General features: G+C 38.4%; 1 protein-coding gene across 3 annotated transcripts in view; it reads left to right on the forward strand.

Moving 5' to 3' along the window:
- Positions 1-9,925, forward strand: part of LOC148879630 (mitochondrial inner membrane protein OXA1-like) — a 30,770-nt gene extending 20,845 nt beyond the window's left edge. For all 3 annotated transcript variants that reach the window (XM_088961219.1, XM_088961220.1, XM_088961221.1), the window contains 5 exons: positions 1,981-2,056; positions 2,180-2,311; positions 8,658-8,765; positions 9,082-9,136; positions 9,329-9,925. In XM_088961219.1, coding sequence (XP_088817345.1) covers positions 1,981-2,056; positions 2,180-2,311; positions 8,658-8,765; positions 9,082-9,136; positions 9,329-9,579 — 622 coding nt within the window. In that variant the 3' untranslated portion in view covers positions 9,580-9,925. The remainder of the gene's footprint in view (positions 1-1,980; positions 2,057-2,179; positions 2,312-8,657; positions 8,766-9,081; positions 9,137-9,328) is intronic.
- Positions 9,926-17,206: the final 7,281 nt, after the last annotated feature.

Consider the following 17,206-nt stretch of genomic DNA (forward strand, 5'->3'; position numbering starts at 1 on the left):
GTATTGAAGGTCTATTTGTTTGGGTGGATTAGGTTGTTATTGAGTCTAGAGTTTATGTTCTTTCTCTTCTTTTCGGGTGACTTTCTTTAATTTTGTCTTTGCTGGAATGGTACCAACCATCCAAAGCTCAACATATCTAATTAAAAGAAGAGAAATAAGAGCTTAGTTCAGAAATGTGGCTAGAGCTTATGTCTGAAACTTCTAATGAACCCAGAAGGGAAAAGTGGGGGCTTCTTGCTCTTAATTGAGCTTATAATCATTGGAGTATCCACTGGCCACATGCTAGACGAGTAACAGGCTTTCAGCACTACTAATATAGTGAGAGGATGGAAAAAATTTGCTTCTTCTGTTTCTAGTGAGATCCCATTCTAGCTTTGTGATCTTCCTCCTTGGAATCCACCAAACTCAACTTTGATGGATATTTTTTCGGATATTCAGGGACTTCAGGCATGGTGATGATTTCAGAATCCATGTGGGGGAGATTTTGTAGCCATCTTGGGACTGGTGGGAGATGGTGGTTCTATCAGGGTGGAGCTACCATTACTCTTGAGAGTGTTGTGGTTGACATATGCTCTAGGTTATAATACTAGAGTGGAGGTTGAGGGTGACTCAGGTATGTTATGGAATGGTTTACAGATGGAAATGAGGGGCCGTGCTTGTATGGCAACTGTACAAGAGAAGTCAGATTGGCTGGCAGAAGGAGCATCTCATTCTACTAGATGAGGAAGTATCAACAATTTAGTTCTCTTTTATGTCGGGGGATTGTCAAGGTGAAGCTTAGGTGACAAGGTGCCCATAATGGGTCACCTTGCTTAAGTGCCTAGCTATTTTGAACATGGCATCATGAAATAGTTTTATATTCTTTATTTTTTGAGATTATAATAATAAAATAGACATTACTAAACTAATTATTCATTTTGTGGGTTTATATACTAGTTTCTTTTTATTATTTTCAGATTTGTTAGGGCTCACATTCAACACATATGTTAGTGTATGCTGTCTTGAACCCTTGAAGACTTCAAAACCTGAATTGATAAGCAAGGAAAAACTTAAAATTTTCCTAGGACAAAAACAGGGATTTGGCCCCTATATTTTCTGAATTTTCTTCTTCCTTCGTTTTTTCATGAATATATTGATTTTCTATGCTCTAATGTGAGGTTTATACCTTCTTTTTACTGTGAGGACTGTAGATAATTACTATGGAAAGATGGTTGCTGGTTATTACGAAACCAAGGGAATTACCCTAGGATGCATGTTTTTTATTTAGAAAAATCCATCGCCTAGGCGCTGTAGGCGGTGCCAAGGCCCCCACCTGTCGCCTAGTCTTGCATTCGTGCCTTGAAAACTATGTTCTACCTTACAAGATCAATGCGCTTGAGTTTTATGGGGTGTGTGGGGAGGCTTATTGTGTGGGCTAGGGTTCTCTATTTTTGTTATTATTTTATCTTCTGCTTTTCTTTTCATTGGTATGTTCTGCTTTTTGCTTTTTCTAATGATCTTTTTTATGCATTATCTTTTATCTCATTACTGATAAAAAATGACTATCAAACCCATTTCCTCTATGCATCAATATTTCAGGCTTATTTTCGGGGTTGCAGACGGTGGAAAAAATTTCCCCCCTTACCCAACTTGGGTATTTCCTTCCTATACTCCAAATGACTTTCTCAGACAACTATAACCATCTGTGTTCTTTCTTTTTGGAAGAATGAGGCAAATGGTCTGCTTACAAAACACATGCACACATGTGTATTATTGCATATTGAAGATTATTTCTGCACTTCTATCGTATGGAAAACTAATTTGGAATCTGTGGGTCATAACTATGTTTAATTGCATAGCTTTTACAAGTCCAAGTGTATAGGATCCTCTCTCCATTTCTTGTTCTCTGATTTCCTGTATAGTCTATATCCAAGTTCTTCATAGTATGTGCTTCATTTTGTTGCCCAACTTTCACGGTTTCTGTTCACTTTGTTACTGCAGGTATGGGGTCACTCCATTTACTCCATTAAAAGGACTTTTTATCCAAGGTCCTGTTTTTATTAGCTTTTACTTGGCTGTAAGATCCACAAGTCTCTGTTTCATATTAGAAGATGCAATTGTTCATTTTAACTAGCAAATTTCTTTTTTGCACTTATTGAAACATTTTCTAGAAAGTCTAAATCATTTTTCTTTCTTGTAGATTTCAAACATGGTAGAGAAGGTTCCATCTTTTAAGGGAGGTGGAGCATTCTGGTTTACTGATCTCACAACCCCAGATAATTTGTACATCTTTCCAGTTCTAACATCATTGACCTTTTTGATAACTGTTGAGGTAGGCATCCCTTTTGTTATACCAATATTTTAAACCATTGTTGAAGTCTCTTCTTGTTTTAATTTTTCTCATTCTTTGACCTGTACACGCACATTCACTTCATACCTCCTTGCGTAAACAGAACAAGGGCTCCGTGTTGTGTTTTGGGGCTCCTTGTGTTATATCACTTTTACTCAATATCTGTAACCCATCATTGACCTGTATGACTGGTCAACCCATCACTCGGGGACGGTCACAAAGGTGGGTCCTTTTCACCCAAACCCAGTAAACTTGAACAACTTGTTAACTTGGTCAATCCATGCAAACAGTTTATGGGTTTGAACCAATCAAAATCTAAATTTAAATTATACCTATACTATCCATTTAAAGGAAAAGAGACATTTTTGCAATGAAATATTTAATATGGCATGTTGTAGTACCATAGCAAGCTTCAGATTTCACTTGTTACCAATACTAAATTATAAAATGTGACTGCTAGCTGAAGTAATAATTACCTTCATCATTTCTTTGTCACTTGTAAGACCACCTATGTTGTATGGAGCAGAATGTTGGGTAGTCAAGTTAGGACCCTGGACCCAAAAGAGAAGGCCCAGGCCTAGCCAGATGGTATCCTGTTACCAGAGGGAGACAAAGCCACTATAGTTTAGCTTCAGAAGACAAAACCACGTGCATGACCCTCCTATGTTCGTGTCTATGCCAAGCGTAAACTCCTCCACATCAGCCAAAGCCGTTGAGCCTGCTCAGAGAACCAGAAGCTGTTATGATATGAAATCATGCACTTCTCTATATATATGTGGCTACATCCCTAATGAATGCATGAAATATTTTTATCCGACTTTCTATTCTTCTTCTTAGGAAGTTGTGTTCCCTCGAAGAACACCTGTGTTAGACGGTAGCGTAACAACTGGTATCGGAGACAGGTTAGCCGACCACCAGGTCGTCCTCGATGGAGTACAAGGTTGACTAGCTGGAGACGAGCTTCCATCGATTTGAAGGAGACCTCAAGGAGATTAAAGAACCCCTAGCGCTGGTGGTATCTCAGTATGAGAAACTCAACTCATCTGGGAACGCCAGGAAAGAGAACAAAGCATCGAGCAGTGAAGCCTCCAGGTGCACGATCAGGATTCCCATCAAAACGGCTAGGCTGGACTTTCCCCGTTTTTCAGGTGAGGACCCCTTATCCTGGGAATTTAGAGCAGAAAAAGTACTTCGACCTTCATTCAACCCCTGGCTATCAGTGAGTTTTGATAGCATCGGTCTACCTGGAGGGAGAAGCAATCTCCTGGTTCCAGTGGTATAACTCTTATCACCCCCACTGCTCCTGGGCGGATCTTACTGGGGCATTGTGTGCTCGATTTGGCCCTACTGCCTATGAAGACTTTGATGAGAAAATAGCGACCTGAGTACTAGCTGGACTGAGAAAGCTCTGGTTGGCAGCTTTGTGGGAGGCTTGAAGGAAGAAATAAAATTAGAAGTGAAGGCCTGGAGACCCACTACAGTCCTAGCGGTAGCTGGCCTTCTGAGGTTACAAGAGGAAAAGTTGAACCGGGCTAGGCGGCTGAACTAACCGGTTGGACCCATTCTTAAGAACCCCGACCCAAAATAGAGAACCTCGGTTCTTCCAACACCAAGAACCTGGGCCCAACAACCCTCCCCTTCAAGCGCCTAACTTGGGCCGAGATAAGTGTAAGGCCCAACAAGCCTTCCTCTTGTAGACTGATGATTCAAACAGTGAAGAGAACCCCCCATGGGCCCAAGCCCCAATAGAAAAAGGAGGATTCCAGCGACTTGATGGTTATGGGGACCCTTGAAATATCTCTACAAGCCCTGGTCGGTCAAAAGACCCCTCAAACTATGTGGGTGAATGGACTGCTCCTGGGCCAGCTCGTAATTGTGCTCATTGATAGTGGTAGCACCCTTAATTTTGTAACACAACTACTAGCCCAACAGTTAGGACTGGTCATTCATCATGCCTCTCCTTTTTCTGTTTGTGTGCCCAATGGGCAGCGAAGGGGTATGCCCAGACCTGAATTTAAAGATATAGGGTCACTCGTTCAAGGTGGATCTCTACCCCCTTCAATTCTCAGGTGCGGATGTAGTTCTGGGGGTCCAGTGGCTGTGCCAGCTGGGGCCTGTGATATGCAATTGGGAAGCCATGACAATGGACTTCACTATACAAGGGTATAGTGAACTCTGGGCCTGGGCCTAGTTCATTGAAACCCAAGCATCTTCAACCTCCACCATCCCCTCTAAACTCTGGGCCTAGTTCTGGCCAGAGAGCCACCGTCCAAATATCATCTCCCTCAACTATGTTCGCCACTGAGGGAGGTGGGCCTTGCCAACGAACTTTTACTCTTATCCACTCCACTATGCTTTTGGTGGAGACAGAATTATCCAGCTCTTCAAAACCTCCGCAGAGGTCCTATTTTCTTCATTAGGTTTTCTGACCAAAGATGCAATGGGAGACCCACAATTCTAACCCAAAAAGAGGAGGGTTCGTTGTTCCCAAAATGCCAGCTGCCTAGCTTGGGATCCCAAAGTTCGAGATGGAGGAGTTCCCCTAACAAGTTTCGAGCACCAGTTTTTCAGATATGTAGGGCCTCGATTCAGAGGGAAGAATAAATAGATACTTATTGTTAGAGATTTGCCTTACCCTCACCCTGAAAGGAACATTCCAGTTTCTAGACGCCCAGCATTGGGTAGCCTCCACCAAGACGTTTTTAGTGACTGAACCAGCCAGGCATGCTTTGAGGTAGTCCAGCCATTGTTGAACACCTTCTCCCTCCAGCCCAATGTAGAAACAGCTTGGACCGGCTTTGATGGAAGCTGCTCCTTCCTTTGTCCAAGTGTTCTTGCGAGCTGCTTCTGCATATGGGGTAGCAGATTGGAGGGGATGCCCGAAAAGGTGGCCTCTTGAAACCCTACCTCCTCTCCTGTGTCTGGCCCTCTCACGGGAGGTGCCTGCCATGAATAGGAGGCGTGAACTTCAGAAATTCAGAGATGGAAAGGTGACATCTTGAAACCCTACCTCCTCTGCTTCAGGTCACTTCTCATGTGCCTCTATTCATGGCATGAACTTCAGAAGTTCAGAGATAGAAAGGTGACCTCTTGAAACCCTACCTCCTCTCCTTCAGGTCACTTCTGACCGGGACCCTATCTTTCTTGGTCGATTTTGGACTGAGTATTTCAGGCTGCAAGGTACTGGCCTTCACCACTCTACCAGCTATCACCCTTAGTCAGATGGTCAAACTGAGGTTCTCAATCGATGTTTGGAAACCTACCTCAGATGCTTCACAAGTGAGAAACCTCATCAGTGGGTCCGCTGGTTACCTTGGGTTGAGTTCTGGTAGTCAGATGGTCAAACTGAGGTTCTCAATCGATGTTTGGAAACCTACCTCAGATGCTTCACAAGTGAGAAACCTCATCAGTGGGTCCGCTGGTTACCTTGGGTTGAGTTCTGGTATAATACTTTCTTTCATGCAGCCATGGGTGTCACTCCTTTCAGAGCCCTCTACGGAAGAGATCCACCATCCATCTTGCCGTATGAGGTAGGGTCCACTTCAGTAGCTTCAGTTAAGAAAACTCTTGTAGCCAGAGATCAGTTACTCAAGTCATTGAAGTTCAATTTGGAAAAAGCCCAGCAGCGTATGAAAAGAAACATAGGAAGGTGGAGTGTCAAGTGAGAGAATTTGTCTATCTTAAGCTGCAACCCTACAGGCAAGCATCCCTTGCAAAGAGGACCTGGCATAAACTCTCACCCAGGTTCTATGGGCCATTCAAAATCATGAAAAGGATAGGAGCAGTAGTGTATAAACTGGAGCTGCCTACTGGTTCCAAACTATACACAATTTTCCACGTCTCCTTGCTTAAGAAGAGCCTAAGCCCTAAGCCCAATGTCACTGACAAGTTACCAGAATTTTCAGAGGAAGGCAATGTTGTCACTCAGCCACAATTCATCCTTGACTACCGCTGGGTGAAGTCAGGAAAGAAGGTGGTTCAGGAAGCCCTTGTCTCTTGGACTGGTTTGCCAGTTGAAGAAGCCACTTGGGAGCCATACAAACCATTGCTGCAGCTGTACCCACGTCTTGGCCTTGAGGACAAGGCCTTGCTTGAGGGAGGGGGAGATGTTAGGACCCCGGACCCAGAAGAGAAGGCCCAGGCCCAGCCAGATGGTATCCTGTTACCAGAGGGAGACAAAGCCACTATAGTTGAGCATCAGAAGACAAAACCACGTGCATGGCCCTCCTATGCTCATGTCTATGCCTGGCATAAACTCCTCTATGTCGGCCAAAGCCGTTGAGCCTGCTCAGAGAATCAAAATCTGTTATGATATATAATCATGCGCCTCTCTCTGTATGTATGTAGCTACATCCCTAATGAAGGCATGAGATATTTTTACCCGACTTTCTCTTCTTCTTAGGAGGTTGTGTTTCCCTCGAAGAACACCTGTGTTTGGCAGTAACCTAACACATGTCCAAAAAATTAGTGTGGCATAAATGTGTATACTGAGATGGATAAATGGAAAAACTAGAAAGGATTGGATCAGAAATGAAGCCATTCGAAAAAACCTAGGAGTAGCTCTAATAGGGTTATAAAATGACAGAGTAGACTAGGATGGTTTGATCATGAGCATAGAAGACCACCAATAACACCCGTATGAAGAAACAATCTGTTGCAAGTTGAAAGGGCTAGAAGGGCTAGGGGTAGACCAAAAAGTAAATGGGTTGAAAACTTGAAGTAGTTAGAAATGATTCAAGTGCCCATGATTTAACAATGGATCCGATATTAAATAGAATGGAATGGCAAAACAGGATTCATGTAGCTGACCCTGTATAGTTGAGAGAAGGCTTTTAGATGATGTTGATCATGATGATCATCATTTATTTATCAATGCTTCTAACTCCTATCACTCTTGTGCACTGTGTCACATTCTTGAACTGGAGTCTTCTTAAGCATCTAATCTTAAAATTCTAGTTGAGATTAAAGTCATTCAATCATTCAGTGGCATAGCCCTCTGAGATAGCTAATGGAATCAAACCACAAAAGTGCAAAATACTAAGCAAACCATTCTTATTTACGTAATTGACTCTCTGCTACAACAATATATAGCCAAAGCTTTCTTGCTAGAGAAAGAAACTAGCATTAAAGCCCAATTAATAACGAGCTAATCAACCTAGAAGGCTACAAATATAACTTTCCATGTATTTCTTAGCGACTAGGAGGCTGTTTGATAACACCTGAAATGGCTGAATTGATTGACTTGTTGCTTTGTTTTTTACTGAACAAGTTACTGAGGAGGTTGTGAGCTCCTTAATGGCTGAAGCTGAGGTTTGGTTGACTTCTGTTACCCTCAAATATTTTATTCACTAAAATGTCAAGCCATAAGTCATTCAATTCAGCAACTTCAGCTGTTACGAACTTCACAATTTCCAAGATCAATATTGTCATTTACTTTGCCTTAATTTTAAGTAATGTATATTCTCCATGTTAATAGTTAATACCAAGAAGTCAACACCAAAGCACATTCACTTCTCCAAAGATGGTTCCAAGGTCCAAGGTCATGAATCTGGCATGGGCCTGGGTTTGAGTACTACTCATGAATATTAGAATATTATGTTGGATACGTGAAAGGATATGGATAGATCTGGCTATGGGATCAAGTATGGGCCTAGTGCATACACATAGATTCATTCATATGTATGTAACATATTTACATACAGTTCAAAGGTACATTTAATTTTGGCTTCCTATGTGGAGTGCTAGAGGAATCATTACCAAGGTTGGAATAAGCAACACATGGACAGCTGAAGCTTAGTTATGTCAACAATGGAAAGATAATTTGAATCCTGAATAGGTTGGATAATTCTCTTATAATGAAGGTTTTATGTTCTTTTCTTTTCTTTCACTTGCCAATTGTCATTGGGGTGTAGTGCCATTCTAGGCCCTAGTTCTTGTGGTTGGATATACCCTATGATCCTCAATGTTGTCTCTGTGATTGGGTGGCACCAAGCCCTAGTTTTCTTGGAAATAAGAAGGTACTTGTGATCCTCATGAAGATAATTGCTGTGATTGATTGGCACCAATGAACAGGATTAGATGGTTAGGGTGCACTTTCCTTGGCTGTGATTTTGGCTAGTTTTTGTTAGCAGATGGCAATAAATTTCGGAGATTTATAACAAAACTGCCTCATTGTAATTTTATAGTTTTGCTTCAGAGCTTGTTCTGCATCTTTTATGTAACCTGTTTCACTCAATTTCTGTTATGCTATTATGATTTCACATGATTTATGTGCTGCTGTTATGATTTCGAACCAGTAGTCAGCTAATTGATCTCTATCATTTTTTAGTGCAATATGCAAGAGGGTTTGGAAGGAAATCCTGCTGCTGGCACCATGAAGAACTTTTCCAGGATCCTTGCTGTTTTTACGATTCCTTTCACAATGAACTTCCCTAAGGTATGTTTACTGCAGTATGGTTTGTAAGCTAATTATGCTCCATTTCAGTTGGTTGGACTTTAATTGGTTGAACAGTGGTTGGAGACACTTGGTAGTTATTATTGTTTTAAATTTTCTCACCTCATTAACAAAATATATTAGTTATATATGCGATTGCTAATGCTTAGAGATTTGTGTCCATTTCTGTATGATGTTCTTTTAATATGTTAAACAATTTCCAAAACATATTTGAAACAAAGTTACTTGTTTGATGAATTCCACGTAAGATTATGAATATATGGGAGTTGATTTTCTCTTCTTAAATTTTCAATTGCAGGCAATATTTTGTTACTGGGTTACATCCAACCTATTCTCACTCACGTATGGCCTAGGTAAGCCTATTTACTGAGGAACGACCAAGACTTTGGTTCATATTCGTCGCACTTCGCAATAACACATGCAGACACACGCGTGCACACTCGCATAAGAACATAAAAAAAAAAAAACAAGAGAACAAACACTTTGATGTTGATGTTGTAATATACTCTATGAGATTGCAATCTGATCTTGTTTTTGTTCATCAGTACTCAAAAGCCCTTCAGTGAAGGAGTTCCTAGGTCTTCCCAAAATGCCGGTGCCACCTCCTACAACACAATCTTCCTTCTCTATGTCTTCACTATTTAAGCCATCCACACCAACCACATCGGAAGCTTCACTCTCTGTTGAGCCATCAAAGGTCATTGATCGAAGGATATCTTCATCTTCAGTTCTCAGTCAGAGGCTCAGGAGTCTAGAGAAACAAGTGAAGGGAAGAAAGAAAAACAAGAAAAGGTGAGAAATTAATGAGGCTTGGCTGGTTCTCTCCTGTGGAAAAAATGTGGCAATCAGGGGTGAAGACTAGTCTCAATACCTTAATAGTACATAAAACTCAGGAGGGATTTTGGGAGTATATTTTGAACTTCGAAATATGAAAGGGATTAAAGGATTTACGAGTTGTTTTTCTGATAGAGGGGATTGTATCCTATTTTGATTTTTTTTTTCTTTTTCCCATTTTTGACTAGCGACCTGTGGCTGAGTCAGAGAATTGTAGTTCTACAAGTCCAATAAACGAGGACAATAAAAAAAGAACTACTTGTATTTATTCAAGTGATAGAAATGTAGAAGTAAATTTTTGGGATAAACACCCGTATGGAGTTTATTGCCTCTCAAGTCTCAAGTTCTCAACAACAATAAGATGGTAGAAAAATTTTTTAACCAAAAACCATTTGCTCTCTGACTAAAGTCACTAAACACAAGTCCTTCGGGGAGTGATGCTCTGGTTCTAATAATTCTGAATCTTTTTAGCCAAGGGGTACGTCCGTCTGAACTGTGATCAGTCGATTGAAATTGCAAATTTTTAATTCGAGGATATTGCGATGCAACTTGCAAGAGATCATTCATTTGGGTAAAAGATTGTTTCATGGGCTTTTTCGCAAACAGTTAATGGCCAACAACTGCAACAATTTGATTGCGTACTTGCATTGCATTGATGGCATGGCGAGTTTACCACAACAAAGTTCAACAATCATCTGTGGTCCCTGGTTAAATGATTGGGCTTTTTGGAATGATTTCGTTGAGCCCCTATATCCTATTAGTAGTCCCCCCTATAAACCACATCTTGTCCGTGAGTTTGTCATCAATCCACGGTCAGACTTCACCCCTATACGGTGGAGTTGAAGAATTCTGTGCTGGGCTGATCAGTCATTCTCTTTTGGAGGGGCGGGGTACTTAAATGATTTCATTGAGTTTGGCACTGCAGAAAATCTTTCAGCCACGTAGTGGCCATTTTCAGGGTATTTATAGGCATAACGAGGCCTGGTGGCTGTAATATTGATATGGTTTGCCTTTAGTCCAGCTGATAAATGTGACAACTGGTTGAGACTTGAGAATAAGGTTGAACTTCTAGAAGGCAATCTTAATAGATTCTAATGCATCAATTAAGTTGAATAGTAGATATGTATATTGTTCGTCAAAATTTTGAAAACATATCACTAACATTAATTCATTAAATTAAATCTGAATTTGTAAGGTGCCAACCAGTGGGTTGGTAAGGTTTCCTGTTGGTGGTAGCGGAGATTTGGAGACTTGGGATCGAGTCCCGCCTACCCCCCTTGTGTAGCCCTCTAAAACAAATAAAAAAAACATTATATCTGAGTTTCAAACAACTGTAAATGGTAGACGATACATATGATATGATACCATGCGAAATGGTAGAAGAAGTATTACTTTTTAATGATCAAGCAATTGCTCTCTCTCTCTCCCTCTCTCTGTTTTTTGATATGAGATCAACAATAAAAGTTCAGATAACTAGAAGTGTTTCAGAGTTGAAATTTAAGAGTTCAGATATGCTATCAATAAAGCACTCCCAACACTGTTCCAACAAGCCATTACAATTGTACATTAGAAATATCTCCCCATGAATGACAAGGGAGATGTTAATAGATCCCTACCCGTACCCGGATTTAAAATCTATGCCATTCTGATAAATAGTTGTAAAATGATATAGTGAATAAGTTACTAAAGATTCTTTAATGGCTTAAGGCTGATCACCAATATAGTGGCATCATAAAAGTGATAATCAATCAGCCAAAATGGCTTAAGTATAAGACCCATTTTTTGTCTTATGAATAATTATTAAAGACTCTTTAATCACTAAAGCTGAAACTGGGTTGATTACTATATTCTCAAATATTTTATTATTTAATTATTTTACCCACTAAAATATAAAGTAATAAGTGGTAACCCATCTGATTGCTTACCACTTTTATGATGCCAATTGATTGGTTATAAGTTTTTCTGGTATCATGTCTTTTTCAACATTGTACATTTTTCTAATGTCCATTAGCTGATATAGACCCATACTGTAGACATATTGATATTGGTCCCTACAGTGGTTCCGGTGGAAGGGAATTGAAACTCAAGTCACTTCAACCACGCTACCTATCCATAACCAAAATATTGATGACTTTAAACCTTCAAACCTTGCACCAAAGCAAACCTGCTTATCTTTTGTTACTTGTGTTTAAGTGATGGTACTGCAAGGGGGTTTCCCTTCGCTCATATCGTGTCAGAGGAAAGCATCCCACCACCTCTCGAGTCTCAATTTTCATATCTAAATCCTAAATCCTGTTGTTATCCTGCATTTTAATAGCGACAGAGTTAGGTTTTCGCAAACACATATAGTTGTATTGGACCTAACCCGTTTCAAGATTTGTTATTTTTCAGATTCAGTTTCACCCATTTACACCTACCTCTGATATCTCTGCTCTATCTTGATGGTTGAATTGTTAGCGTATTTTTTCTGGCCTTCTGTTGCATATGGATCCTGTACCTGTACTGTGCTTGTACCCTTTTGAGTATATGTATGGATCCTGTACCTGTACTGTGCTTGTACCCTTTTGAGTATCTGTAATAAATAATACAAGACCATAAAAGTGGACTCAACCCAACCCTAACCAAACAGTTGAGTTAAATTTTGTACCATCAACTGGTCCTGATCTTGAGTGTGGTGTGGAGTACCGCTTCCCATCTTGAGGAGAGGCAATAGATCATTCGTGATGGAAGGAAACTCGCAGACTGTGATAGAGTGATTGTCGTAACATGGTGAGAGATCAAGGATTATGACTTAGCACAACCATAGCAAGACTGTAGAGCTTAATGTTGAATTCTCTTAACAACATTTGCTTTATGGAATATGGATATTAGGGGACGGATTACACTAGGCTTGTGTATGTAACGAATCTGGATTTGCTCCTTACACCAACCTCACAGCACTTTTAGTTATGCATTGAGAACATCCCCTTATTTGAATTTGTCATTCATGAGAACATGTTCCCAATGCAACACTGTCATGTGCTGTGAGGTTGGTATGAGATGCATTCTGTCAGAAGCAAACCCGATTTCTTGCAATAACCCTTTTTTCTAAAGTGGTGCCCAAAAAAAAGTGTGTTCCTTTCACATGCTTAATGCATTTTTTTTTACATTCTTTTCCTTTTCTATGATCCCTTAGTTTTAATTTAATCATGATTTGATAATTAAGAAAAGCGGCAGGAAGAATTGAAACAGGGGATTATTGAACGAGATCACATCTCCGCCCCACAGCATATCTCCGCCGTGCATTGAAAACATCTCCTGATGATAATATCAGTTCCGATAGGAAATGTTCTCAATACACGGCAGTGATGTGTTGTAGGGCAGAGATGTGAACTCTTATTGAACTGCTGGCCTCAGCTAAAGATTCTAAGTGATTCTATATGCGTTGGGTTGGATATTAATTGGAATTTGGGAGAATTGAATGGCAACATCTTTATAACGGATGGCGGGAGAGTGGTTCCAAGTTCCAACCTCCTTTCTCCTAGAAGCTAGAGCCCATCCAATGTCGGGAGTTTACATCTTCGCCTCATAGCACATCTTGGCTGTGTACTGAGAGCATCTCTCGGTGATGACATCATCAATTCTAATACCAATATCGGGAGATGTTCCCAATACATGGCGGGAATGTGCTGTGGGGCGGAAATGTGATTTCCAATGTCGGACCCAATTCTTACATGATGGGCCCAGACTCATAGTGTCCTACAATGATAGATAAACTTGAGACCAGTTTCCAATGTACACTGTAAATTGTAGTGTCATGTGGGCAGGTGTGAGTAGTAGATCTGAATTGGAATGTGACACCTAATACAATTACATCAAAAAATCAGTTGACGTGATGCTTTGTCTTTTTTTTTTTGAAACATTAGTGTGATCCCATTTCATTTAGGTCTGTTCATGATCTCTGAAAATCCACGGTTCGATTTTACATCTCATCCGATTATCATTATCATCGATTCAATGATGTATTTATGTAATTTACAATCTGTATCTAATTATTGATAGTATCCAATTCTGATTTAACTTCATCCGAATTGAATTATATTTTAAAATTATAAAATATATTTTTATATATTATATTTATATGAATTTGTATATAATAATTCAGTATATATATTTATATTAATTTATTATATATAAGAGCTGAAAAGTAATTACCTTTTAAAATTTTTAGTATTTTAAAAAATTAAAGCCAAATCAGATTAAATTGAATTGGGTTCAGATTGTTATAGCCCTAATTTCATTGTGTGTTTTTTTGGCATGGTTTTCAGACCCCAAAAACAAGGGAATGGCTAAAAGCTGGATTTAAAACCGTTTTTATCAAAAACCATTGATTTGGTCAATGCCCACTGACCGAATGGTTAAACCATCAATCCGAACAACAGTTTTCGTCATTTTATTATTATTATTTTTAAGTTAGAACGGACTGTCCCTTTGAACCCAACAATCAGACCATTTGACTCAGGAACCAGTTTCAGAACTGTTTTATGTCCAGTCCAATTTTAAAAACCTTGTTTTTTTGAGTGGGGGTGTTTGCATGCTAGGACGATCACAGCAGATTTTTCTCAGATGTATGGTTGAGGTTGATTACCAAAATTCCCCAAAATAACTCCACTGAGCATTATTAGTTGCTGATGAAGCTTCTTACACGTTCATGCCCATGCCAATGTGAACTCATGAATCTGAGTCGGGATCTGGTTTCAATAAGCCATTGTAGCCATACAACCATTACATCTCACCATGAACGACAAGAAAAATTCTCCTGATGCAGCTCTATGGCTGCAATGGCTTATTGGGACCGGAGCTCAATTCAATGCATTTGACTACCTGAGAACTCTAATCTCCTACCTACAGCTACAAAATAGACCTGTTCACACGCTGGTTTTGGGTCTAACTTTACATTATGTTGGACTCATTCAAATACCCGCCCATGAACTAGTTGGAAATATCTCTGTTGTTGTCATTCATTTATGGGGGGAGATATTCCAAATACACGGCAATAACATCTTGTAGATGTCTCCACTTGCTCCCTGGATTCTTGGGAACTACATCTCCTCTGAGATGGGAAGTATCCCCCCAGCCAAGTTGAGATCCGTTCCCAATGAGAACTGTCCCAACAAGCCTCCAACATGATTTGTATTTTGAGAATGAGACTGAAACTCAATCATGTCTATGATGTGAGAACAGTTTTTTGTTGTGATGGAAAAGTAGGGAAATAAATAGAGAATTCAACCCATCTGATCTAACCTTATATAATATATAAGTTCACTTCCTTTAATTTCTGATGCCATTTTTGTCTTAGGGCAACTCTAACTATATATCAATCAATAGATTATATGAAGAGGTTATTAGTTATCTGATTTGAAATAAAAAACTGGCTTCATCCATGTCTATCAACTATTCTGTCATTCTGTTTTCTTATAATATATAAAATAAATCAGAAGAGAAAAAATAAAAAATAAAATAAACTTATTAGCGATTAAGTGATTACTTCTTCGAGTGGGATACGGCACCTAAATGCCAACTGAACTGAAATAGTTTATTCATGTTCAGTTGATAGAGAATTTAGAAAGGTTTTAATATATAAAGATTGAACAAAAAGGAACTCAACGGGTTGGGTCCGGTACGTGATGGGGTTCGACCCGAAGCTGACTATGTAAAAGAGGGGTTTCGGTACCGGTTTGCTTCAACCCTAGTCCAACCATCCAGCATCTCATCCCGAACCCAAACCCAACTTAATCAAATGAAAAATCCCAAACCCAATTCAACTGTATGGGGTTTAACCCGATGCCAACCTACCTTACCTCACATCCTTTCAGTTATACCTTTTATAATATATTTTGAAAATTTAAAAGCCACTAACTTAAGTTGAAAAATGGTTTATAAGATCTAAGATGTTATTGTCTCCATTATTAAAAAAGGGAAAACCAAAAGTCGATCCCTTATAGTTGGGATAAGGCATCGATGATGATAATGATGATGATGATGGTGATAGTGATGGTGATAGTGTAATAACCCAATGAGATGGTTCAGCCAAAACATTAACCCCATTCAGGTCAAATAATCAAAATCCTAACTCGGCCTTGTACCTAAATAGACATGTCTCTAACTTGACCCTGTAGCTATGGGGTTAGGTCAAGCTGGGCTTATCGTTTAACCCGATCCATTGATATCCCTATTAATGGGTGAAGTGGCAACACATATTTCTCACAAGTTGGTATTGATCAACTCAAAACCACTGTACTAAAAACTCCCCAAGTCCCATATTTAAGATATTAAATTCCATTCTCTCATTACATTATTTGTTTAAACTATTTTTACTTTTCATAATTGAATTCCATTAATTAAATTCATACACAATAATTTTAATAGTATTAAAATCTTTTTTTTTTTTAATTAATCTAGAAATAAAACTGTTTTTTCCATCCAAGTGGCAGGTAAGTAGTTCAACCATTTGGGCCAAACAGGTCAACCCATGATACCATAATAAAATAACAAGGATTTATACAAAAAATTATATAATTTCTTTTAGAACATTTCTTCATAATAAACAAAAAAATGAGTATGATAAATATGAAGTATTTTTATTAGTGATGGAAATGAAATACAAGATTTAAAACCGACCTAAAAATGAAAACAATTTGTTGTCTGGGTGGTGGGTCAATGGTTCAACCATATGGACCATATGGATTAACTCATGATTTCATAGTTAAATAATAAAATTTTAAAATATAAAAATAATTATAAGGAATCACAAAAATGCCAAAAAGCTATAGAAAAATTGAACACATATTTGATATTATATATTAATAACATCAAACAAATATAAATGTGATAAAAGAATTATTTTTGTCAATGATGTAAATAAAATACAAAATTCAAAATTGATCTGAAAAATGAATCTATCTTCCCATCTAGGTGGCATGTCAATAATCCAACCTTTTAGGTTAAACAACTTAAGTCATGATGTCATAATTAAATAATAAAATTTTAAAACAAGATAGAACACAAAAAACACAAAGTATAGAATTTTGTAAAATAAACATTTGGAAATATCTCCAATATTATATATATTCATTATGTTAAACAAAAGTAAAATTGAAAAATAAAAATTATTTTTATTAATGGTGTAAAGTGAATACAAAAATTTTAAATTGATCCAAAATCAAAATGGTTTTTCATCCAAGTGGCGCATCAGTGATTAACCATCTAGGTCAAATAGCTGATGTAAAATGTCATAGTTAAAGCAATAAAATTTAAAAATAGTTAAAAATACAAAGTTAAAAAATATAAAAACAATGGGCACATCTCTAATATTATATATTCATCATGTGAAATACTAAATATATTCACTGTGTTAAAAAAACAAGTGTGCTAAATAAATATTATTTTTTTATTATTTATGTAGATGGAATAAAAAATTTTAAAAAAATAATATCTAACTTGTAATCCCACTAGGTAGGTTAAACAATTCAATGGTTTAATTAACAATGTGTAACATAATGACCAAGTCAATGGTCTTTTTTGCAAGCAAACTGTTTGATGGTAAATGG

The sequence above is a fragment of the Nelumbo lutea genome, chromosome 1 (genome assembly GCF_056320005.1).
Source record: "Nelumbo lutea isolate HS-2025 chromosome 1, American lotus-T2T, whole genome shotgun sequence".
Taxonomy (NCBI): Eukaryota; Viridiplantae; Streptophyta; class Magnoliopsida; order Proteales; family Nelumbonaceae; genus Nelumbo; species Nelumbo lutea.